The 26157-nt window shown below is 45.2% G+C and overlaps 1 protein-coding gene across 5 annotated transcripts in view; it reads left to right on the plus strand.

The window, feature by feature from the left end:
- The window catches only part of CTNND2 (catenin delta 2), a 1111183-nt gene that overhangs the window by 946253 nt on the left and 138773 nt on the right, over window positions 1–26157 (plus strand). For all 5 annotated transcript variants that reach the window (XM_070774843.1, XM_070774845.1, XM_070774847.1 and 2 more), the window contains 2 exons: window positions 9140–9257; window positions 17849–18034. In XM_070774843.1, coding sequence (XP_070630944.1) covers window positions 9140–9257; window positions 17849–18034 — 304 coding nt within the window. The remainder of the gene's footprint in view (window positions 1–9139; window positions 9258–17848; window positions 18035–26157) is intronic.

Raw genomic sequence — 26157 nt, forward strand, 5'->3', positions numbered from 1 at the left:
CGTCTATGGGGTCGCACAGAGTCGGACACGACTGAAGCGACGCAGCAGCAGCAGAGGGGTTAGAAGCAGAAGGAAGAGGGAAGACCCAGAGTAAGTGCACTTCTTTGCCTCTGATGACATTCAGTGCTTTGAGTTTTTTTATTGTTGTTATTGTGACTCAATATGGTATCCATGCATGATCAAAACAATTATGAAAACAAGGAATGCAGCTTGAGGAACATGTACCATCTAGGTGACGGAGCTTTTAAAAAAAATCACATGGATTCCCAGCTTTAATATGTCTTTGAAGTACAATCTGTTAAAATTTCCTATAGGTAAATAAACTGAAAGATTACCTGACTGCCTATGGGGAATTAAGAGATAAATTGGAATGCAAGTTAGAAATGTGGTTTTCGTAATAATTATTAATAATCTGGAACATAATGCCAAATCTTGAAAGTCTTCAAACCCACAATCTTACATTTAAAAGGCAACTAGCCAATTACCTACAATCCTTTATTAGTCAGCTTTGTTCTCCTACTTCTTGGAAAACAGAAGACTCAGAATACACAGAATTGGATGGCCTCAGCATTACTCATTATTTATTTAGCCACGATGCTCACTTTTCTGGAAGCTGTCTGCTGTCTGAAGTGAATATTGTGCTTTCTACTTCCCAGTTTCCTGGCATATTAGTATATTAATGTGTTTTAAAGCTCAGGTTTTGTGATGTGCCTTAAATCGAGCTGGTCAGTGATTGGTTTAGCATAAAAAAGAAGAAAACACTGTTTTCATGTTTAAAAGATTGTTCCAATCATGTTTGAACTTCGCTTGCATGTTGATCCATGACATCTTCTTTTTGCTGTTTTTGCATTTGTAATCGAGGCAGAGCTGCCATTGGCCAGCTCTTGGTTTTGTTCTGTGGAAATGCTCCGTGCAGTGGTGGTGATGGTGATACAAAGACTTAACAGGATGCTGAGGTGCCAGGACAGAGGTGCGATGTGTGGGCCTCCAGTATGAGATGCATCCTGATTCGAAGTCGATGCTCTAGAAAGAAGAGCCTACCACAAACATACCCTAGTGAAATGTTTCAAGAGTTAGTGGAATACAGGGCAGGTGGGCATCAACGGCCAAGGGATTGGGCTACCGTTCAGTTCAGTCTCTCAGTCGTGTCCGACTCTTTGCGACCCCATGAATCGCAGCACGCCAGGCCTCCCTGTCCATCACCAACTCCCGGAGTTCACTCAGACTCACATCCATTGAGTCAGTGATGCCGTCCAGCCATCTCATCCTCTGTCGTCCCCTTCTCCTCCTGCCCCCAACATCAGAGTCTTTTCCCAACACTGCTCTAAACTCGAGATGCAGTCGAGTTAGAGCCTCAGCTTCTGCCCCGAGTGTTACAAGCTAGAAAACAATTGTGGGTGTTCACGGAGCCCAAAGAATCACAGGCACAATTCGGCTCACAGTTCACCATTTAGTCACGCAGCCTTCACCCTTTTCTTCCCTGTGATTTCCTTGTAATTTAGCCCAACGGGAAACTTTGAGCAGACATTGCATAGAGCACTTAACTCTGTGGCGTTCATCAATTTTAATTAGAATCGAGGAGCTGAGATCCTAGGTAGTCCTTGACAACAATAGGGTGTCTGTTAACTCAGGCATTTCTGGTTCCGCTCTGGGCATCCTTGGAACTGTGAGTGAGGTGTGTGGCTGATTCCAGAAGGCATGTGTCTGGGTAGTCCTGGAAAGGGGCAGCATGGAATAGTCCACGTCAGAGGGGCTCTTCTGTCTCTCTTCGCTGGTTTCCATTCATAGGTGGGGTGGGGGTGTCAACAGGGCACAGCATGGCAGTGGGGTTTACTGCCAGTACAGGAGGTAGTTGGTCTTTAGGCCACTGAAGCATTCTGCTTCTGCAGCTCAGCAAAGCAATTTCCAAGCCATCAGTGTCCTGACTTATAAAGAAATTGCCTTCCTTGGGAGACGACTGCAAGTTGCATAGCAGGAATCCAAGCAGCAGGACTCGGCTAATCTTAAAAAAAATTTTTTTTTTTAAAAAGGAAAAAGGGAAATTGATTTCTCTGGAAATTGTTCTGACTTGACTATAATGAAGTACCCACTTTAAAAACATATGTAGACAGAGAAGTCAAAAGCTTTTCAAGTAAATTCAACCTCCCATTATTCGTACCCAATAAAAGTTTATGGAGGTGAGGCTATTCCTGATGCGGTTCCTACCATTTGGTACTTAGGGTTAGCATTTCAGATGATGTTCTGGGAATTCATTTAAAGCAACGAGGCTGCAGTACAGACTTCACTCAAGCAGAGCTGAGAAGCTGACTCATTTCTCTCCCTACAGTCCACTCATTTCCCACGCAGTGCTGAGTACCAGCCACAGCACTCTGTCCCCTAGAAGCTGTAAAGACTGAGGTTTGGGGGGCCGCTTCTGCCAGAAAGAGGACTAGAAGAAGCGAAGGATGTCAACCAAGCAGGAGAGCAAGCTGGGTCAAGATGACCACTGACCTGTTGGCACTCTTGTGTTTAATCAGCTCAGCAAGGGGGCAAAATAAATTAAAGCAGCATACTTCTGCCTCAAAACGTGCATCATCCTATCCCATCAGTATTTCCTGTGCAGAGGGCCTTAGTATGCTCTGAGTTACATAGACTATCTCCTGATCTTGCACAGTCAAGGGTAGCACCTCACCCCAATAGGCATAATTTTTATTTTCTTATACATGGCTTATTTGGGTCTTAATCGTCTATACAATTATTTGATCATCTGGAAATACCTTCCTAAAGCTTGCATGAGCCCACTGCAGATAAACAGTTTTCTAGGGAAGGAACCATAAGGAAGGCTGAGTGCTGAAGTATTGATGCTTTTGAATTGTGGTGCTGGAGAAGACTCTTTAGAGTCCCTTGGACTGCAAGGAGATCAAACCAGTCAATCCTAAAGGAAATCAACTCTGCATATTCATTGGAAGAACTGATGCTGAAGCTGAAGCTCCAATACTTTGGTCATCTGATGCAAAGAGCCAACTCATTGGAAAAGATCCTGATATTGGGAAAGATTTGGAGCAGGAGGAGAAGGAGGTGACAAAGGATGAGATGGTTGGATGACATCACCGTCTTGATAGATATGAATTTGAGCAAACTCCAGGAGATAGTGGAGGACAGAGGAGTCTAGTGTGCTGCAGTCCATGAACAGCAACAAAGGGAAGGGGTGTGTGTCTGTGTGTGAACATTTTAGGGATGGTGTTGAGAAGAATTCCATTTACCCTTGAGTCAAACAAGCCAAACGCTGCGTGTTAGTTTCTTATTGCTGCTGTAACAAATTACTACAAGCTTAGTGACTTAGAACAACAAAATTTATTATCTTACATTTTCTGTGGGTTGAAAATCTAATGCTGGTTTTACTAACTTAAAATCGAGGTGTTATCAGGGTTATGTTCCTTACTAATGGTTCTTGGGAGGGCCTGCTTCCAAGCTCCTTCAGGTTGTTGCCAGAATCGAGTTCCTTGTGGCTGCTGGACTGAGGTGTCTGTCTCCTTGCCAGCTGTCAGCTAGGAGCCAGCTTCCTCTCTCTTTCACCTTTGCATGTGGTCCATATACATCAGAACCAGCACCAGAGATGGAGTTGAGTTCTCCTGCTGGGATCTCTCTGACTCCATCTAGAGAATGTTCTCCGCTTATAAGGTTCATGTGATCAGACTGGGTCCATTGAGATCATCCAGGACAGGCTCCCTATTTTAAAGTCTATAACCTTAATTCCATCTGCAAAGTCCCTTTTTCCATGTAAAGTAATCCATTTAGTTTCCAGGGATTAGGACACAGACATCTTTGGGGGCTATTATTTGGTCCACCCCAGTCCACCCTCTGGTCCCCAAAGATCCACATCCACCCCATGTCGTTTCATCCCAATTATACCATCAACTTAAGGTCCTAAATCTCTTCAGCTCAAAAGTTCAAAATCAGAAGCATCTAATCAGGTGTAGATGAGTACCCATGAAGTGCATCAGTGACCCATAAAGTATAGCTGCTGGGGAAGAGTTCCCCTCCACCTGTGAACCTATGATTCTAAAGAAACAGCTTATTTGCCCCCAACATACAGCGTTGGAACAGGCACGGGGTAATAGTTATAGACATTCCACTTCCAGAAACAGAGACGTGGAAAATAAAATAGAGTGCTGGGCCAAAGCAGCTTGGAAACCCAGCACAGCAAATCCCAGTTGCAAGGTTTCAAAGCCAGGGACTTATTCTGTCATCCTTGGTTCTGCTCTCTGGGTGAGATGTCAGAAAAAGGCAACACTAGAAGGAAATGCTTCTAGAAAGACGAGTTCACCAGGGAGGTGCAGGGGAGGCCAAACGTCCTAAGTGTTTACCTGCCTGCTAGTGCTGATCTACACCAGGTAGGAGGAGAGGGTCTGGTGCTACGCTGCCTGGCACTCAGAGCACCCCACCTGGGCTGCCAGCAGCTCAATGTGGAGGATGTGCCCCCTCCCTCCCCCACATCAGGGAGGGAACAGCTTGAACATCAGGTCTGTGCTGTCGGCTCTGTGGATTCTGCCTCTCCCCATGCCTGTCCTGCTGGGCTGGCATCAGGACAGTGCGCAGCTTCATATTTCCGTTTTGCCTCCAGACTACCTGTGTTCCTTGAAGTGATCTCAGCTCTGCTCTCTGAAGCCCTCTGGTGGCCCCGTGCCCCTCTTCACACTTGTATAGAGTCTCAGGAACCCAGCCCAGATTCTGCAGAGACCCAGCGTCTGGGCTCTGCTAATAATAAACTGGGAGATGAGACAAAATTGCCTGGTGCTCAACAGTCCAGAGTTGTGTGGGGCTGTAGGAAGGATGGTAAGGAATTTTAACAGGGATGGAACCCAGGGTTCAGGGGGTTGGAGGTGGGCCAGGTATGAGAGGACCCTCAGTGGAGGCCAGTTATAAATGCCAAGGATCAGGCTGGGTGGAGAAAAGAAGAGAGATGAAAAGATTATAGAATCTGCTTTAAGCAGAAATTTCCAAATTATGTTCAGTTCAGTTCAGTCACTCAGTCGTATCCGACTCTTTGTGACCCTATGGACTGCAGCACGCCAGGCCTCCCTGTCCATCACCAACTCCCGGAGTCTACTCAAACTTATGTCCATTGAGTCAGTGATACCATCCAACCAGCTCATCCTCTATCATCCCCTTCTCCTCCCCTCTCTCATCCCCTTCAATCTTTCCCAGCATCAGGGTATTTTCAAATGAGTCAGCTCTTTACATCAGGTGGCCAAAGCATTGGAGTTTCAGCTTCAACATCAGTCCTTCCAATGAATATTCAGGACTGATTTCCTTTAGGATGGATTGGTTGGATCTCCTTGCAGTCCAAGGGACTATGTCAACTGACAATTCGATCAAGATTATACTGATTATTTCTAAGAAATAGATATTACAATATCATTGCGCTTTTTTTAAACAAAATATCTACAAGGCTTTGTTTCAGTATTAACTTTTATGCATAGAAATTTTGCTGCACCAGCTTCTAGTCAGACATGGAAATCACCTCCCTCAAAATGAGTAGAAGATGGTTTAAGTACAGCAGGAGGGGAGGAACTTTGTAGGCTGGACACTGGCTGTTTATGAGACTCTTATGCAGTCACTTATATAGGACCATAACTACAACCACTGACCAACACACAAGGTTATTGGAATTTTCATTTTTAAAGAGCGAAATGCACAAGTACAATAAGTTTCGTGTTGGAGCAGGGGGGTAAAAATCGAAGGTAATCTGAAATGTTTCACTCATTCAGGAATAAAAGTGGAAACCCAACCCCAAAGGCTTGTAGGATGCTCTTAGCCATTGAAAGAGAGACATGTTCACACCTCAGTTCACTTAAAAATATTAACATATATGATGCCTCATCCTACTGCAGGCGCTGTGGTACCTTCCCGCCCACCCGCCCACCCTGCGTCACTGGAGAGGGGGTGGGGGGAGATTTAGGCGTGTGTCCTAATCACTTCCTTATCCCTCTTGGGACCTCATTAGTCTTTCTCATTTCTCAGTATGTTACACATTTTCTTATTGTAGACTGTTAATAACTTTTTAAAATTTTTGGCAGAGACTGGACTGAAATCAAACAGAAACTCAAACAAAATTAGTATTGAAAAGGTATGATGTTGAGAAAGTTGTTAATTCTTGATCTTTCCCATTGGTTGGCCCTGCCCATTCATTGATGACTAGTGAAAACAGGGCTGATCATAGTGATGCTTATTTGTGACTTAGGAGGCAGCCGTCCCCGTTGTAAAGCTACTCCGAGGAAAGACTGGGTATTCGTGGGTAAGGAAAAGGGGCAGGGGTGTTTGAGACTAAGCTGCACACGAGCTGCCTGTCTCTACAGTCCTTTCTAGTTTAACTTTCTGTCATTCTGTCTTTGGAAACGTGATCCCATCAAAGTAGGAAAAGGCAGTCATTCATTGCACTCAGCACTTTTCTGACCAAAGAGGTCTGACTGGGCTCTAACAGCATCAGAACTCCATGTGGTGAAAATCACTTCTGGATCTAAAAATGCTCTCCTGCAAAGGCCGTCCTTTTAATAATAATACCAATGTGCCTGTCACCACTTCTTCTTTCACAGAAAGATGTCTTCCTCCCTCCCAGGGATGCTGCCAGGAAAGTGTTGGCCATCCCAAGGTGGAATCGCCAACACTTTATGTAAAAATGCTGCCTACATATGCTCAGTTACATTGTCTGAGGCACTGAGGAGTTTTGGCTATATTTTAAGATCAGCAAATGCCAAAACTTCTAATTTTCATTGAATAACCTTTCCCAGTGGTGTTACGTTAAAACGCTGATAGATCCTCTTTAAACATGTCTGCAGAACTTTTTAGATATTAAAGAAAGCATGAATGTTCAGTAGCCTTTTGAAATTAAATATATTTTATTTTTATTTAATTCCTAAAAAATGTAGTCCATGTTGTACATCGAACTCGAAGCCCCTTGCTTTTCTCTCCTTCACAGACCTGGGTTTTGTTCTGACGTCTCCACTTTTACTACCTGTGGGAACTTGGACACCCCATCTGAGCCTGCCTTTCTCATCTGTAAAACACAACGAAATGTAACAGGGAAGGATGTTGGGAAATGAAATGAGAATAGTTGTGTCAATTATAGCATGGGTTCGGAGATTCATTCTGTTCAGCTACTCCTGTGGCCACAGACTCTTAGAATCTGCCACATGGCAGGCTCCAGAAAAGAACAGTACCCTCCCCAAGGAAACTCCAGCCCCACCCCTAGAACTAGAAGTAACACTGTTACCGAGTCTAAGCTCTCCCTGCTCACCGCAGGAAAGGCCAGTGAATCTGAGAGAGGAGGTGTTGAGGCAAGGAATACAGCTTCATCTGGAAAGCCAGCTGACCGAGAAAATGGCAGACTAAGGTCTCAAAATAACCATCTTGCCAGAGTCTGGATGCCAGGTTCTTTTATAAATCAGAGATGGGGGGAGGCGAGGAAATAAAGTAAAAAAAGGCCATTAATCTTGCAAATATCTCCTACAGTGGCAAGCCTCGGGCAGGGGAAATGTGTTTTTTACTTTCTTCCAGCCACCTACAGGTGGACAAGATTCTAAACAAAGGCACTTTAGCTTAACAGGCAAAGCACCCCACTCTCAGAGGCAGGCCATCGGGTATGATTATAATAACAAAAAATGCCCTCCCCCCCCCAAAAAAAAAACACAGGGTTAAATTCAAAGAAACACATCTAGCACGGATGAGTCAAAATTGACTCTTCCCCGTTACAACTCTAGTTTAGTGTAGATCTGCAACATCAGCATCACCAAATATGCAAATTATCCAACCCCACCTATGATGCCAACGTGGGGCCCAACTGACTACATGAACACACCCTCCAGGCGATTCTAACGCTACATAGCTTGAGAATTATTGCCTTGCCTAGATCATTATCTCTTTTCATCACCCTTTCCCACAGTTCCTAAACTTTTCAGCCTCTTTGTACCTTTCATTTCCTCACCTCCTCCAGCCTCCCTCCAGTAGGCTGTACTGTCTGTAAATCAGTTGCTGCAAAAGTTCTCTGTGCTTGCATCACTTCCGTTGTGTCTGACATTTTGTGACCCTATGGACTTCCAGGCTTCCCTGTCCATAGGGCTCTCCAGGCAAGAACACTGGAGTGAGTTGCCATGCCCTCCTTCAGGGGATATTCCCGACCCAGGGATTGGACCCTCTTCTTAATGTCTCCTGCTTTGGCAGGAAGGTTCTTTACCACTAGCGCCACCTGGGAAGCCCTGCAAGTTTTCGGCTAGAACCAAATCCTGGCCGTGGTTGGGAGAGGAAGAAGGCCTTCTCAGGTGGTGGGGTAATAAAAGCACTCAGGAGATTCACCTTTGTCTGGATCATCTGATGTCTTTTGTGGGTCTGGAAGTTCACTCCCCTCCCAGCTGTGCATTCCATTAAAGAGGCCCCTTCTGTTGCCTTTAGCTCAGCTTGTGCCATTGTAGGAAGGAGCTTGGGCCACTCCTACATAAAAGGTGCCACGGGTATTCTGATGACTAAATTCTCAGAGAAATCTCTGTGTCCTTAGAGTAGACTTCTAGAGTTTCCCTCTGTCAGGGCCCAGATAGATATATTTTTTGAGAGAGGTGAAATTAGACCTCTAAGATATGTCAGTAAGTTGGAAACTTTGTCTTTGAAAAGTATTTCAAACTTTTCAAAGAAGAACAGCCCTTTGAATCAAAGAGCTTCTTATTCCCTCGTCGATTGTAACAGAAGCAGACCTTGAAGACTTTTACAAAGTCTCCTTTCTTAGTGGTCACAGGACTCTCACGGATCACGTGTTCGGAATTCTGCATTCCCTGTTTTGATGCAGATATCTGTGGCTCATCCAATTCTAGAATCCTTTGGTAGAGGCCATTCTCCCCTCATTAAAACTACATTCTTGGTAAACCTTCTGAAAGGCTAGCAAAGTGTTTTCATTAAAACTTTGAGAGGAAGGGACTTCCCTGGTGATCCAGTGGTTAAGACTCTGGCCTCCCAAAGCAAGGGGCATGGATTGGATTTCTGGTCATGGTACTAAGATCCCACATGCTATATGTCGCAGACTAAAGAAAAACAAACGAGAAGAGGTGGGCATGGAAGAACGTTCTTTCGGTGGCCACTGTGAACGGTGCTGATACATCCTTTTGCTTTGCAGGAATGTTAGTTCAGCCGGAGAGGAGGCCCGCAGGAGAATGCGGGAATGTGACGGGCTCACGGACGCGCTGCTTTATGTGATTCAGTCTGCGCTGGGGAGCAGCGAGATCGATAGCAAGGTTTGTCATATTTGCATAGATGAAGCATCTTAGAGAACAAAGATTCCCCGGGGGATCAAACAATGGCTAACAAGGATGGAGAGTTAATGCAACACTTAATACTTTCACTCTGAAATCTGTATGGACTTCTAATCCTAGCCTAGAACTAGACACTTAATTCTTGATTAGTAGCAAGTAAAAATTTAGATTAAATTACTCCAGCTACAGGTGTTCCAGATCAGGGTATAAACTTTCACATAGCAAGTTGCCCATGAGCTTCTAGCTTCATTTTCTAAAATCCACTGGCAAAAAGAAAAAGAAATAGTCAAGCTACCTGAGATTTAAATAACCCTGTATTCTACAAGATAGCTTTTGAACAGCTTAATACTGCCCAATGCCATTTCAAGAATGCCCAATGAAGTCTAAATAAATGCTGTCAAAATGCTGCATAAACAAGCCTGTCAAAACACTGATCATCAGTGTCTATTCAGTGTTTTAGTTCACAAACCAAAATAGAATTGGGTGGACTTTTGACAGTGTTTGGGCTATTTTGTTTTGTCCTCTTTTGTCTTTTGACCTAGTTTGGGTTCACTTTACATAAAAAAAATTGTAATTTCATAATATCCTGATATAAGCACAGACTTTACTGATACTTTAAAGTATGCACATGATGAATGTGACACCTTAGTAAGACCATTCTCAGAGCCACTCTCTCAATATTTCGGTCCACTTCTTTGCTGTGGACTGTCCTGTGGACTATAGGGTTTTGGGCAACATTCCAGGTCTCCACTCACTAGATGCCGGTACCTTCCTCCCCCCACCCCAGTTGTGACAAACAAAAATGTCTCCTGACATTTCCAGATGCACCATAGGGAGCCAAAAATTGGCCCTGGCTGTGAACCAAAGCCCAGTCCCACAGTTTGTTTGTTTTTTAATATATATAAGCATGTGCATTGGTTTATTGATATTACATAAGATATTACATAATCAAAATACAGTAAGACCTAGGCAATACACATATTCATGAAGTAAAATGATTAATATTGCACAGGACACAATTTATTAATTGTACATAACGCTCTGTCAAATGATCTCCAGTCAACATGTTTATCATAATCAATGTCCAGAGCTTAATCAGCAAGCCATGAGAAGCCATCCACCCACACAATACATGTCTGCCTGCCCTTGAATCATTGAGGTTTCTATAAATAAACTGTGTCTGGCATCTGGTTCTTACTTCAAGACCATCTCACCTAAAACTGGCATGCTTTCCTCTCAAGATGTCTTGATGAACCCATGGTTTTTAATGCCAGCTCTTCACTGGAACTCCTTTGGAGCATTTGATAAATGCGTGTGCCTAGACCCCTGCACAGCCCCCCTGAATCCAGACGTTTAGCTCTTATCTCTGATTTCTGTTCCTCTGGAAGTTCATCAGGTGATTCCACGTGCATCTTGGACTGAAAAGCCCACCTTAGTAGATACAGCTTTAAAATAGACTCTAGTCAGGGGCCCAACACACTGTAATTTAGTTGTTTTAGTTGTTAAGGTCAGATAAAGAACAAGTGCCGGGGTCCAGCCCCGGTGGATTCAGGGAATTCGAAGCGGGGACGGCGTTGGCGAGGATCAGGAAACAATTGCTTAATTAAACGTTAATTAAGGATATAAAGAGTAATAGAATGAGGATAGCTCAGTGAGGAAATTCAGTGGAGAAAAGAGGCTGAATAATTCAGCCAGAAGGTAAGAGAAAGAACGACATGGTGAGACCAAGTTTCGGTGAACAAGGCCCGCACTTTTTTCCAAAGTAGTTTTTATACCTTAAGTTATACATAGAAGATAATGGGGGAAGGGGTAGAGTCATGCAGTAAGCCAGGCTTTCTTCCTGCAAACTTATCATATGCAAAAGTTTAGGTGATTTGCATCATCTTCTGGCCTGGAGGCCTTTTTCTCTAAAGGTGATTATTCTAAAGTCAGGCGCCAGCCTCCAAAAAGCATTAGATAAAGTTGCATTCCTACAGAGCAAAGGTGTAGTGGGCTATAACAAGAAAAAGAATTAACTCAAGGGTCCCAGGTTACAAACATTAAAACTACTACTTACACCAATTATATTAATCAATACACTGCCAGGGACACAGCAGATAAGGGATATGGAAACTTAGCAGCAAACATTGGCCCAACAAGTGAAAATCCCTTCACCAATACAATTTCTAATCAATCTTTTAACTGCTCAAAGGAATCTGTGTTTAGACAGTTTAGAACATCTCATGCCTCTCAGTTTGGAGGCTCTGAGCAATCACATGTGGCCAGAAAAACCTATTCAGGCAGGCTAGAGGACTTCCAAGGGAGTTTGTAGGTTGAAACACTGTCACACCCAGGAATTATTAACTGGAGCTGTAAGCTAACTCTTTTTTCAGAGAGATAGTGGGGGACAGCCCCCCCCCCCCCCCCGTAAAGTCAGAGGTGTAGGTGAAAGCACAAAGCAGAAAGTAGGCAGACTCTGGTTTTGGGGGTAGATTGCTCGAGAATTTCCAGGGAGACTCCTGAGGCTTGATCCTGCCTTTGCGTATGCCAAGCCTCCTTCCTCATGACCTTTGCCAGGGGCGGAGCTCGCTCCCGGCAAACAAGTAAGAGTGATTTTATCCATTTAGTTACTCTTTGGCATGGGGTGATTTAGCATGGCACTTTTCAACCTTGCCTGCACATTGGAGTGACTGACAAATTTAGAAAATTACTGATGGGGGTGCCCTGCTCCCATGGACCAGAAGTCCACGGTACTTCTGGGACTCAAACCCTTTGAGTACTAACTGAATCCAATTATAAACTGTTTGTCATCTTAGCACTGCCTGTTAGTGACATTTGCAACCATTCATTTACTGTGTGCGTGACATCAATATCCAAAGTGAAATATGATAGAAAAGATTTAATCAGCCTCTCTTGTAAATGCCCTTAACAGCCATTGTAGACCTTTTAATATCACTGACAGGAGAATTAAGTCTCTAAAGAAGGGAACAGTCAAGATGTCTTGAGTATTTATAGAGACCTGCTAACACAATAGACACAGGATTTTTTAAAAGAGCTATTCAAGGTAATTCATAATTCACAGAAGCTGCAATGCCAAGGATCTTAATATTCAGAGTGGTAAATACTAAGGCATGGGGGCTTTAAGCCTTATGGATACCAAGCAATCTTTAATACTGACTGGGCCTTCTAGCTGACAGTAAAACATGAGCCTTGCCCTGGTCCCGTAACCCATCGTGGTGGTAAGGCAACCTTCATGAGTGTGGTCCAAAATCAGAGTGCTGTGAGGCACACACGTCTCAGGACCAGACTCCTCAAACTCTTGAGAGACCTTGAAGATTCTCTTTGTTAGTGACCACATTTCCCCACAAAGTGGAAACCGGAAAAATGAAGACCATTTAGAGCTGGTGTCAGAAGACTCAGATATGCCTTGAAATAAAGCCATTTGCAGCAACATGGATGAATCCCAAGGTGATCAGACTAAGTGAAAAATGTCAGAGGAAGACAAATATATAATATTGCTCATATGTAGAATCAAAAAAAAAATAATACAAATGAACTTATTTATAAAAACAGAAACAGGTTCACAGAAAACAAACATGTTGGAAGTGAAAATTTTATGGTTACCAGTGGGGAAAGGTTGGTGTGGGGGATAAATTGGGAGTTTGGGATTGACATGTACACATCACTATATTGAAAATAAATAATCAACAAGCACCTACTGCATAGCTCAGGGAACTCTGCTCAATATTCTGCAATGACCTAAATAGGAAAAGATTTGGAAAAAGAGTAGATGCCTGTCTATGTAGAGCAGAATCAGTTTGCTGTACACCTGAAATGAAGACAATGTTGTTCACCAACTATGTTCCAATATAAACTAAAAATTAAAAGAAAAAAAAAAAAGGGAGACTCAGCTATTCCTGATTGAGCATCCAGAACACCCAGCATGGCCCCAGGAGTGTACTGGAAAATGTACCATCTCCTTCTCCCTATGACCAGAGGACAGGACCCGAGTGACCTCAGCTTCGAGACAAGGAGGACCCTTAGAGCTGTTGAGCAGATCAAATGTGATAAATTACTCAACAGCGCTTTGCTGGCCAGAAGGTGCTGTTGAGTTTTAACGTATTATTATTGCCCCATCGTTTTTCCACTCAGCCCTCTGCTTGGCCACTTCTAAGCTTTCACAGTGACAAGCTAGAGGAGGGAGAAATGTGTGCATGCTATCTTTGAGGCCACTGGAGTTAATGAGTCAAAGAGCCTGGATGCTACGCACGCGCTCAGCTCGGCTCCTGTAACTGGGACGGTTTGTTGAATGCCTAACATATGGTGGTGCGTTCTACAAACGGCTTCCAAATTAGCCCTCTCTAATAGAAAATGAGGACTCAAAATGACCCTGGTGACCAAGAGGAGCTGCCGAAAGCTCTGTTGACAGCGATGGATGTTGAAACCCAAACCACCAGCTGCCACACGCCTTCTGCTGGTATCCCCAGGAAGGGCTGTGGCTATTCTCTTTTTCTCCCTGCCCTTACAGGGAAAAGCACTTGACTTGGTCACCCTCCCAAACCAGGCTTAAGGAGAAAGATGAGTTCAACCTCTGGGACCACCCCCGTTCTGTCCCTCTCTGCAATCTCCTGTCTCTCTTCCCCCGCTCCTGAAAGTGAAAAGTGAAAGGAAAGGTCGTATCCGACTCTTTGGAGACCCCAGGGACTATACAGTCCATGAAATTCTCCAGGCCAGAATACTGGAATGAGTAGCCTTTCCCTTCTCCAGGGGGATCTTCCCAACCCAGGGATTGAACCCAGTTCTCCCGCATTGCAGGCAGATTCTTTCCCAGCTGAGCCACCAGGGAAGCCCAAGGATACTGGAGTGAGTAGCCTGTCCCTTCTCCAGGGGATCTTCCCAACCCAGGAATCAAACCAGGGTCTCCTGCATTGCAGGGGGATTCTTTACCAACTGAGCTATCAGGGAAGCCCCATCCCCCCTCCTAGCCCCCCCACTTTCTCCCTCTCTTCTCTCTCTGCATCCAGCTTCTCCCCAAGATGTTGCTCAGCCTCAGGTAGGTTATAAAGCACTTCTCGAAACTGCAGATGTATTCCGCAGTCGTCATTTGTTAAACAGAGGCATGGATGTGCCCCCAGGGAAGGGGAACAAGAGGGTGAGAAAGAAGTTTATTCTCCCAGGTCTTTGATGTAAGAAAAATCATTCTGAGCTGATTTGAAAATCGTTCTGACTTACATTTTCTGCCACAACATTTTCCTTTCAGGGAGAGACTGCTCTCTCTCTCGAGCGTCATCCTGTGTTTACCTGCTTTCATGTCGGTTCCTTTTTTTGATGCTGAGAGGATGCTTGAAATAGAAAAATCAAGTTGACTGAAAGCCTGTGGGATTAGCAGCCCATGAAACCTTGAAAAGCTGACCTGAAAGGTCTGAAATCGCAACGGCTCCAGAAATACACCCTGAAAACTGGTTTTCCTGCTTGATTTTTCATGCCTCCAGTAGTCAGGTCAAAGTTACATGCTGCCTTTTACCAGATTCCCATCATAAGTGGGAGCAGTGCAGGATCTGAACTCCGGCAGTCCCCACCCCAGCCCAGGACTAGAGAAAATGGTATGGTCTATAGTCTATGGGGGTGAGTGGGCTGAGTTACCAACAGCCTCAGACCTCATTTCCTCGTCTCTAAAATGGAACCATTTTCCTTTCCTTGAATGGTGGCTGTCACGTAGTTGGTGCCTGAAAAGTGACAGGCAACTTGGCATACTTTTAAAAAGAAAACACCTCTTCTTTTTCAGATTTTGGACACCTGAAACTAACATGACCTTGTAAATCAACTATAAGTCAAAGTAATGCTTAAGCTTAAAAAAATAATAAAACTTAGTTGGGCTTCCCTGGTGGATCAGCTGGTAAAGAATCCTCCTGCAATGGAGGAGACCTGGGTTTGATCCCTGGGTTGGGAATGTCCTCTGGAGAAGGGAAAGGCAACCCACTCTGGTATTCTGGCCTGGAGAATTCCATGGACTGTGTAGTCCATGGGGTCACAAAGAGTCAGACACGACTGAGCGACTTTCAATTTCACTTTCCACCATTATTTTGTCCTTTTTAAAAATTGGGGGGACTTCCCTGGTGGTCTAGTGGTTAAGACTCCACCTTGCAGTGCAGAGGACTCGGGTTTGTTCCCCGGTTGGGAAACTAAGACCCCCATGCCAAGGGGGATCTAAGCTCTCAAGCTGAAAATGCTGAGCCCCGTACTTCACAGCCTCACACACCACAGCGAGGATCCTGTGTGCACAACCAAGACCCCACACAGCCAAATAAATAAATGAATATTTAAGAAGGAGAAAAAAAAATGGATTTTTCAATTAAAACAGGAAAAAAACACAAAATTTCTGAAAATTGGGTATTTTCCGCCCCCTCTTCCCTCAGTTCCTCAAATCCAGAACAAAGGTCAAAAGGTTGATGCCCCAGACTAAATGTTTGATTCCTCCAAGATTTATATGTTGAGACTTCATCTCCAACGTGGCAGTGGGGACTTTGGGAGGAAATCGAAGCACTAAGAGATTCAGCACTTTGATCAGGGTCACGTGGCTCATTAAACGGTGGAGCCAAGACTCCATCACAGTCCCATTAGCTCTAGGTCACAAGCTCTGCGCATTCCACAGAGGGACCGTCTCCACCTTTGTTGGTGATATAAATCCTTGTATAGCACTTGCTGTGTGCCAGGAACTCTTCTCGGTACGTACGTACTGGGTTAGTTTCCTGTTGCTCCTATAGCAAATGGCCACAAACATGGTGTTTTAGAAACACAAACCTGGGCTTCCCTGATGGCTCCGTGGTAAAGACTCCACCTGCCTGTGCAGGAGACACTGTTCGATCCCGGGTCCAGAAAGACCCCCCATGCCAAGGAACAGCTAAGCCTGTGTGTAACTATCGAGCGGGTGCTCTGTAGCCGGGAGGCACAACTGCCGAAGCCTGTACCTAGAGCCTGTGCTCCACAACAAGAGAGGCCCCCACACGGAAAAGCCCGTGCCCTGCAACTCGAGAGTAGCCCCCACTTGTTGCAACTTGAGAAAGCCCATGCATTCACGAAGACCCAGCACAGCCAAAAATAAATTTAAGAAACACAAACTTATCATCCTACCATTTTAGAAGTCCAGAATGGTCTCTCTTTTTCTTTTCTTTTCCTTTTTTTAAATGTGGACCATTTTTAAAGTCTTTATTGAATTTGTTTTAATATTGCTTCTGTTTTATGTTTTGTTTTGTTTCTTTTTTTGGCTGAGAAGCATGTAGGATCTTTGCTCCCTCACCAGGGATCAAATCCACAGCCCCGGCATTGGAAGGTGAGGTCTCAAGCAGGGATCAGACTAGAGCACCAGGGAAGTTCCCAGAATGGGTCTTGTTGGGGTAAAATCGAGGTGTCAACAGGGCTGCATTCCTTCTGGCAACTGTAAGGAAGCATCTGTTTCCTTGTCTTTAACAGCTTCTAGAGGCTCCCACATTCCTTGGCTCATGGCCCCTTCCACCATCTCTAAAGCCAATAATGCCAGATTCCATCCTTCTCACACAGTTTCACTCTCTCTGCCTCCCTCTCTCGCTCACAGGACCCTCATGACTCCATGGGCCCACCTGGACAATCCAGGATAATCTGCCATCCAAAGATCCACCAATGAGTACCCTCAATGCCCTCCGTCCCACAACCTAACGTATTCACATGTTCCAAATGTGGACATCTTTGGAGCAGAGAGCTTTATTCTGCCTATCACAGATATATTCTCTAATTCCCCTAATCCACACAGCAGCCTATTGGCCGCTACTTTGACCATCTTACAGAGGAGGTTATGGGTGGATTGTCCAAGTCACATATCCAATAGTCAGAGACCTAGAGTTCTACAGATGTCCAGCTCTTCCCATGTCCCTAATCACTGCTTAGCTCTTGTGCTTAGGAAATAGGAGCACCAGCAATCTTGAAGAAAATCAGTAGGTTGGAAACATACATGTCCCCAGGTGACCACAGAAGCTGGCTTGCCTGGAATAAGCCTGGTTTGCACCCCTTGCCCTGTATTCCTCCCAGAAAGCACCCTTGTTGTTCAGTCACTGAGTCATGTCCAGCTGTTTGTGACCCCATGGACATCAGCATGCCGGGCTCCCCTGCCCCTCACTAAGAAAGTGCCCTGGTAGATAGTAAATGTAAGTGACACCCTCTCAGAGCTAACGCAAATCCAATTATCCTTGCTCTCAATGGTTCTGAGCCTTAGTCCCCAGATGGCTGTTGTCTGTAAGTGGTCACCACCTGGGGCCACATCTGGATATGAGTTCTTTCTTGCTCACAAGTGAATTTCAGTCAACAACGGTAGCTGTTTATCAGGAACTCTTATTGCTAAGTGGTTTCTTTGAGGGGAGGAAAGATCTTCAGACTTTTCCAAGCTTCTCTAAATTCTTTCCATTGTGGCTATCAAGGGAGCCTTTAGGAGCCACGGTTAAATGCATCCAAAGAAAAAAACGTCTGTGTGAAGATGGATGGCCTTTGCGAGTGGAGGAGTAATGGTTAGTTTTTGTTCATTCCTCATTTTTTGTTTTGCTTTGGTTTTTGTTTTTATTCTCCAGACCGTTGAAAACTGTGTGTGCATTTTAAGGAATCTTTCGTACCGGCTGGCAGCAGAAACGTCTCAGGGACAGCACATGGGCACCGATGAGCTGGATGGGCTGCTCTGTGGTGAGGCCAATGGCAAAGATGCGGAGAGTTCCGGGTGCTGGGGAAAGAAGAAGAAGAAAAAGAAATCCCAAGATCAGGTGATATTGGTGACTCGCAGCTGCATGCAATTATCCCCTCCCCTAATTACAGCATGGCTGTTTGGTCTGTGTCTGCAGGTACAGAGCTCTGTGATTCTAGCACACGGTCAAATCACTCATGCATCTGCACCGTTTTCCCTTGGGGATTTCACAGCTGAGACAGTGGAGCATTAAATGACTCCCCTCATGTTCTCCAGCCAAGCCAAGATAGGAAATTTCAAAAAGAGGAAGAGGCCCTTGAGTCCTGGGCAGGCTCTGAGTTGCCAGCTCAGAGAGTCAAGTCAGATGCAGGCGCAGATTCTTCTGTGTCGATTCACACATCTATTGAGGTCTTCAGGCGGGCGCCTTGCAGGTGGAACAGTTACACAGAATAGGTGTGGTCTGAGAAGGGAAGCTGAGGAGAGAGGCACAAAAACCCAACATATTTTATAGCTCTTTGGGGAACTTTTGGATATGCAGTCTTGCACTCATTGGTGGGAAATGGAGTGATTCATAGCCCTTCCAAACAGAATGACATTAGAAGCTGGACCTTGGGGGACAATTCTGATGAACTCAGAAAGCTCTCCAGCTGGAGAGACCTCTCTAAAATGAAATGGCCTTTACCTCGGCCAGCTGTAAGTCGGTTGCTTGCCCTGCAGTAAAGGCCCATGGGCTATGACTGTCAGCCTTGACAGCATCAGAAAGGCTTCTACCCCTCTTCTGGGAGCCCCTCTGGGAGGCAGAACCCCTCACCCACCAGGCCCCCAAATAAGGGAGTAATGTGAAAAAGCACCCATCCTGTAGTTTCTGGAAACCCCTGCTACTGAGGTTTCCCGTCTCCTCTGACACCGTGGTCATGTTCCCAACCTCGCCCTGGACACTGTGGTCATGTCTCCAGCTCCTCAGGGTCCTATGGACCCAAGATCTGAGTGTTCTCAGGAGTTGATGACTAAGAAAGTAGAACAGAATCCCCAGTATGCCCCCTTACCAGATTTTTAATCAAAATAAATATGCAAAAATATCTGTTTAGATCACAGCATGCTATTTTCTAAACTGTTTTTGAAATTGTTTTACTTTGAGTGAGTGTTAAAGGAACTATTTTATTGAGTCAGGATTAATGGAAATGCATCTTGAAATATAATTCCTACATGTAACCCAAATGTGTCAGCATTAGCATCTCTGTAGGCTCCAGTTCTCGAGCTGTTTGCGGTCCCTGAGGGCTGCTCCAGGTCCTTCTACAGCTTCTGTAACTGTGTGTTCCCGTTTAAACTTCCCTGTAATTTAGGAGATGCAGGCTCATTGTCTTTGACTGTGACCTTCCACTCCGAGAAGAAACCCCCAGCGCTGCTCTTTCTCCTGTCCTGGGTCAGTGTTCTGTGTCTTGCATCTCTCCCTGATTCGCAGGAGCTTTTGCCTTTTGGGAGGATTGAATGGTGGATCTTTAAAAAAAAAAAATTTAATATTTATTTATCTGCCTCGTGTCAGGTCTTAGTTGCAGCCTGCAGTCTCCAGAGCACGGGCTCAGTAGTTGGAGTGCACGAGCTTAGTTGCCTCGCGGCATGTGGGATCTTAGTTCCCCAACCAAGAATCAAACCCATGTGCCCTGCATTGCCAGGCAGATTCTTAATCACTGGATCACCAGGGAAGTCTCTGAGCTGGGGTTCTTAATTCAACCACTTAGAACTCTCCCACCGGGGGAATGAACCAGTCGGCCAGCACCTACCATGTACAGGTGTTATATGAAGGGATGTCAGGCACTTCAGTTATCTATTCCACCTGGTACTTCTGGGCACCAGGCCATGATGAGTTCTGAACATGTTCAGTATCAAATAAGTTAAAGACGGCCAAAGGTGTATGGGTTCTTCTCTTGGTTTCCTTTGAGGCACTGTATATCATGGGGCCCAGTCCCTACACCACTTTACCCTGGGAAGCAAGCTTAGTAAAGCCGAAAGAAAGGAAGAAAAGCCTACGTGTGAGAATATAGTGATCTCCAATCTGCCCTGTGGTCATTATCACCTGAGTCTTACATGCACCCTAATGACTCAGAACCTCTGGGATGGATGGGCCCAGGCAACTCTGGAAATCCAATTTGTGAAAGTCCAATAATATGCCTCCCAGGTGGCGCAGTGGTAAAGAGTCGTTCTGCCAATGGAGGAGATGCAAGAGACATGGGTTCAATCCCTGGGTCAGGAAGATCTCCTGGAGAAGGAAATGGCAACACACTCCAGTATTCATGCTTGGGAAATCCCATGGACAAAGGATCCTGGCAGGCTACAGTCCATAGAGTTACAAAACAGATGGACACGACTAAGCACACACACACACAGTAATATGATGTTAGCCTTGGCCAAGAAGAAAGAGAGAGAAAGAGGAGAAAGAGAGGGAGAGAGAGAAAGAAAGAGAAAGAGGTGGGGGGAAAGGGGGGTTGAGAGAGAGGGAAAAAAAGAGAGAAAAAGAAAGAAGAAAGAGAGTATGGGAGTGATGGAGGGAAAGAGAGAGAAGAAGGAAGGAAGGAAAAAGGAAAGGGAGAAAAACTGAAGGTTAAATTCACCTGGACTTCCAGGTTTTCCCTCTAGTCTGTGGCTTGGATTTTGAAGCACATTCCTCTGATGGCTTCCATGGCTGCACTGGTGTGCATTTAGTAAGATTCTGCCCTGACACCAAACCCTTTCCCCAACTCTGCTAAGGTGTGCGGGTGTAGCTGACAGGGGCCAGAGAAGCCAGGGGTCAGAATGGAACATTCACGAACATCATCCCAAGATACAGCCCTTCTTCCATGATGGTAGCTGCTTCCATGGAACGTTATGGTGTGTGAATTTCCACCTTAGGATGCTGGACTTCACATTGTAATTTATGAGATCAGTGATTCTTTCCTAAGTTGAGGAAGCTAAAATGATTAATTGAATCGTAATGATTTTTTCCAGAAGTCTAAATGAAAATCTATACAGTTTAATTGTTCTTCTTACAATATTCTTTTAAGGTGGGGGAGCAAAGAATTTCTTTAAGAAAGTTTTGCTGGAACCATCATAAGTTAAAATACAAAGGAACTTTGTTGTTTATAAAGAGGCTTCAAAGTTACTTCAACCAAATGATAGTTTTTCAAAAGGTTTTCTTTCAAACTGTGCTCCTACATAATACAAAAATATTTTGAAGTGCCAGAAAATACAATATCAAGTTTAACGAGGATGTAAACAGATAGAATTCTAGCTTTATGGCTATAAAATGATCAGATATAATGCATCATTTGGAATCTCTACTGCTCATAAAGTCAGGTTTTAAAGAATAGAAAGTGATTAGAGAAAGTGTGTAATACAAAGTGAAGAAAGAAATGTAACAGCAGGTGTGTATGTAGACACAGATATATGTAGATAAAACCTGGCCAATTTAGTAAAACTATGGCACAGGCAAATATAAAATGCATGCATGTACAAAAAAATATGTGTTTCTAGAAAAAATGCAGTAACATCAAAGGCAAAAGATACTGACGGACTCTTCTCCTACTTATGTATTTGTAAATTTTCTACGATAGGCATTACATTTGTAATCTTTTCAAATATTATTGAAAAAAATAAAATTCAAAAAGACACTAACTGACCAAGTCAGTGTTTGTTTGTGCAAATTCATATGTTCTCTTAAATTTAAGATGCCTCAGGGAGGCATAAATTGAAAGTGTTTGTCACTCAGTCCTGTCTAGCTCTTGGCGACCCCATGGACTATAGCCCACCAGGCTCCTCTGTCCATGAAATTCTTCAGACAAGAGTACTGGAGTGGGTACCATTTCCTTTTCCTGGGGATCTTCCAGACCCAGGGATTGAACCAGCATTCCCTGCCTTGGTAGGCAGGTTCTTTACCACTGAACCACCAAGGAAGCTTTGATGCATCATATTTCAGTCCAAAAGGACATTGCAAATTCATTACTTTCTGATTTTGTGCTCAGTGCCTATTGCTAAATTATAAGAAATTGTTAGTTTCTCTGGAAACTCTTTGTAAGTAGAACTTCCCCCAAAGCAGTGTGTATGTCGTGTGCCGAGAGACACATCTCACTCAGCAGGGTCCTCCCTGCCTCTGGCAGGATTTCCTGCCAGCAACCTGGCACAGCGGGGCAGGGTGGCAACCCTCTGAAGGCTGAGGTCCAGGGAAGTGTGTGTGCCTATTCGCTTCAGTCGTGTCCAACTCTGTGCAACCCCATTGGCTGTAGCCTGCCAGGATCCTCTGTCCATGGAATTCTCAGGCAAGAACACTGGAGTGGGTTGCCATTCCCTTCTCCAGGGGATCTTCCCAACCCAGGGATGGAACCAAGGTCTCCTGCATTGCAAACGGATTCTTGACCATCTAAGTAGGTCAAGATTGATTTTTCTACTTTTCCACCTTTTGTAAAAATAAGCATTTTTGTTTGTTTGTTTTTCCATTTGGGATATGGCCAAGGTTCCTACGATGGTGTCTGGGATCAGTGGTGCTCAAACATGGATTAGAGGTAACCGGATAGCCCGGGCAGCTGGCCAGAGCAGACCTGAGCCGCCAAGGCCTGCTCTGTGTGAGCTTGCGTGAGTCCTGAGAAATCCACAGAGGAAAACAAGCAAGATCCCCTAGAACTCAGCAGCTCGCTTCTGCTGAAGTCACCTGTGAATGTTTTAGTTCACATGGACTTATATGTATCCACATGGGTGGGGATATAAACCTGTTAGATTCAAAGAGGATTCTGACCCAGCATTTTTATATGGTAGACGTTCTCTCTCTCCTGATAATCTTTGTTTAGAGAGCTGAGGTCAAGTTAAGAGTACACAGTAAGTTCCCTATATACAAACAAATTCTGTTCTGAGAGCACATTCGTTCAGTCCAGTTTGTTCATAAGTCCAGTTTGTTCGTAAGTCCAACAAAGTTAGCCTGGCCCTCCAACTAACACAATTGGCCATACAGTACTGCGCTATAATAGGTTTATAATACTTTTCACATAAATAACACATAAAAAGCAAACACAAAAATAAATCATTTTTAATCCCATAATACAGTACTTTGAAAAGTACAGTAGTAACAGTACAACAGCTGGCATACAGGGGCTGGCATCGAGTGAACAGGCAAGAAGAGTTACTGACTGGCGGATGGAAAGGAGGTGGGAGCTGCTAAAACTGAAGGAGCAACAGCCATCGGAGATGGAGGGCCAGCGGCAGTTTCACTTACTCCTGATGTGATTGGACTTGCAAACGCACATTCACATCTTTGAAAGTTCTTGTAAGTTCTACCAACTTGAAGGTTGGTAGATAGGGGACTTCCTATATTATTAGTCTTTTTACCTCTTTCCTAGGTTGTTGATTGGAGAAGGCAATGGCACCCCACTCCAGTACTCTTGCCTGGAAAATCCCATGGACGGAGGAGCCTGGTAGGCTGCAGACCATGGGGTCACGAAGAGTCGGACACAACTGAGCGACTTCACTTTCACTTTTCCCTTTCATGAATTGGAGAAGGAAATGGCAACCCACTCCAGTGTTCTTGCCTGGAGAATCCCAGGGATGGGGGAGCCTGGTAGGCTGCCGTCTATGGGGTCGCACAGAGTCGGACACAAGTGAAGCAACTTAGCAGGTTGTTGATGCCAAATGCATAGATTAGTGGTAAGTTTTACTTAAGATATCAGCTTGATAGTCACAAAAGCAATAGTAATGGGCTTCTGTGTAAAGCCTCTAAGGCCCCTTACTTCTTCCATGATAATAGATATGTCTCAGTAGAAACCAGGGAGCTTCCCTGGTGGCTCAGACGGTAAAAGTATCTGCCTGCAACGCGGGAGACCCGGGTTTGATCCCTGGGTCGGGAAGATCCCCTGGAGAAGGAAATGGCAACGTACTCCAGTACTCTCGCCTGGAAAATTCCATGGAGGAGGAACCTTGTAGGCAATAGACCATGGGGTCGCAAAGAATCAGACATGACTGAGTGACTTCACTTTCACAGCAGAAACCTGGGCTTCCCAGGTGGCACTAGTGGTAAAGAACCCACCTGCCAACGCAGGAGACATGAGAGACGTGGGTTCGATTCCTGGGTCGGGAAGATCCCCTGGAGAAGGAAATGGCAACCCACTCCAGTATTCTTGCCTGAGAATCCCATGGACAGAGGAGCCTGGCGGGCTACTGTTCGTGGGGTGGCACAATCAGACACGACTGAGTAATTTAGCACGCACGCAGCAGAAGCCCACGGCCTTTCCCCACACACTTTCCTGGCCCATCCCAACACCCCACAGGCCAGGCTCCCAGCTTCCGCCCGTGCTGCTCCTCTGTCCTCTTCCCTCCTTCCCCTTCTGGAGAATCATCCTTCAAAACCAGGTGAAAGGCTACCTCCATGCTCTCAGGACTTCTACCAAAGATAAGTGCATCGCTCTCTAATCTACATCTACATGGTTCTGTTTACCTCCTCCAAGGCTTTTCACATCATGAGTCATTTACAGCAGTGGATCTCCTCAAGAGAGAAATTTCCTAAGGGGAAGGACTGTGCGGGTCTTCTTTCCATGGCCAGCACCAGCTGTGCCGAGGGGCAGTCGATCTGTGGTCCAGAGGGGCCTCTAGCTCTTGCTGTGGGGCTGTTCCCGGTGACTGTTCATAGCTGTCCCTGGTCCCTGCCTCCTCAGTGTTCTCAGGACACTGCGCCTTCCAGGGCTGCTGTAAGAAAGGAGTACTCCATAGCCCTTTTTATTGATTGATTTTTGCGTCCCTCGGAGGGTACGAGTCCATAGCCTTTAAGTTTCCATTTGCGATTCAAGCTGTTCCTCAGCTTTCTTGGCAGTGCTATGTTCTATTTTACTTGTTTAAAACCTTCGTGTTGTATCGGAGTATAGCCAGTTAACAATATTGTGACAGTTTCAGGTGGACAGCGAAGGGACTCAGTCATACATATACATGTATCCATTCTCCCCCAAACTTCCCTCCTCTCCAGGGTCATGCATGCTCGGTCACTTCAGTCGGATCCAACTCTTTGTGACCCTATGGACTGTAACCCACCAGGCTCCTCTGTCCATGAGGTTTCTCCAGGCAAGAGTACTAGAGTGGGTTGCCAGGCTCTCCTCCAGGGAATCTTCCCAACCCAGGGTTCGAACCTGGGTCTCTTATGTCTCTTGCATTGGCAGGTGGGTTCTTAACTGCTAATGCCACCCGGGAAGCCCATCCAGGAGCAGTGCCGCGTTTTATTACATTCTGACTCTGCACTCACCACCAGCCCTCAAGAACGTTCTAGATCAGGATAATCATCTGAGCATTTACAATTCATGTCAATAAGTATATATGTCTGTATCTCAGAGTGCCCCTGGAAAAGCAGTACTTCAATCACGCCAGATGACAAAATGCTCAGTTCTGAAGGTGTCAGCGTGTGACACACATGAATGGGATTAGGTGCCATGGAATCCCCTCCCCTGAAGGGTTTCCTTGGAGTTTCAGGACGTTGTATCTGGGGTAACCTCAAGAGCCTCAACTGTAACCCACTGTGCCACATGGATACTGTTGGCTCAGGAATGAGGCTCTGAGACTACATAGAGATCAATGTCCTAAAACACAATAATGAATTTTATTGCTGGTTTAAATCAGTATATTGGAAATTTGAATTTTTAAACTTACTTAAATTTTAAGTAGGGCTTCCCTGGTGGCTCAGACGATAAAGAATCTGCCTGCAATGCGGGAGACCCGGGTTCTATCCCTGAGTCAGGAGGATCCCCTGGAGGAGGAAATGTCAACCCACTCCAGTCTTCTTGCCTAGAGAATCCCATGGACAGAGGAGTCTGGTGGGCTACAGTCCATGGGGTTCAAAGAGTTGGACACGACAGAGAAGGCATGCGTGTACACTGCAGTGTGCCCCTGATTCCCTGCATCCGGATGACTGGCACACCACTGAAGGGAAGAACAGATGTGGGCACGGTGCCCACCCAGCCTCACCCTGCCTCACTCTGTGTGCCGCTATAAACATGTTATCACTTGGCTCTGCAAGACCTCTCTCCTTGCCAGTAAATAGTCATCTGCACCAGAAGCTGGAAAGTGTTCGTTGCTCAGTCATGTCCAGCTCTGCAAGCCCATGGATTATAGCCTGGCAGGCTCCTCTGTCCTTGGAAGTCTCCAGGCAAGAATACTGGAATGGGTTGCCGTTTCCTACTCCAGGGGATCTCCCCAACCCAGGGC

Source organism: Bos indicus, chromosome 20, assembly GCF_029378745.1.
Source record: "Bos indicus isolate NIAB-ARS_2022 breed Sahiwal x Tharparkar chromosome 20, NIAB-ARS_B.indTharparkar_mat_pri_1.0, whole genome shotgun sequence".
Taxonomy (NCBI): domain Eukaryota; kingdom Metazoa; phylum Chordata; class Mammalia; order Artiodactyla; family Bovidae; genus Bos; species Bos indicus.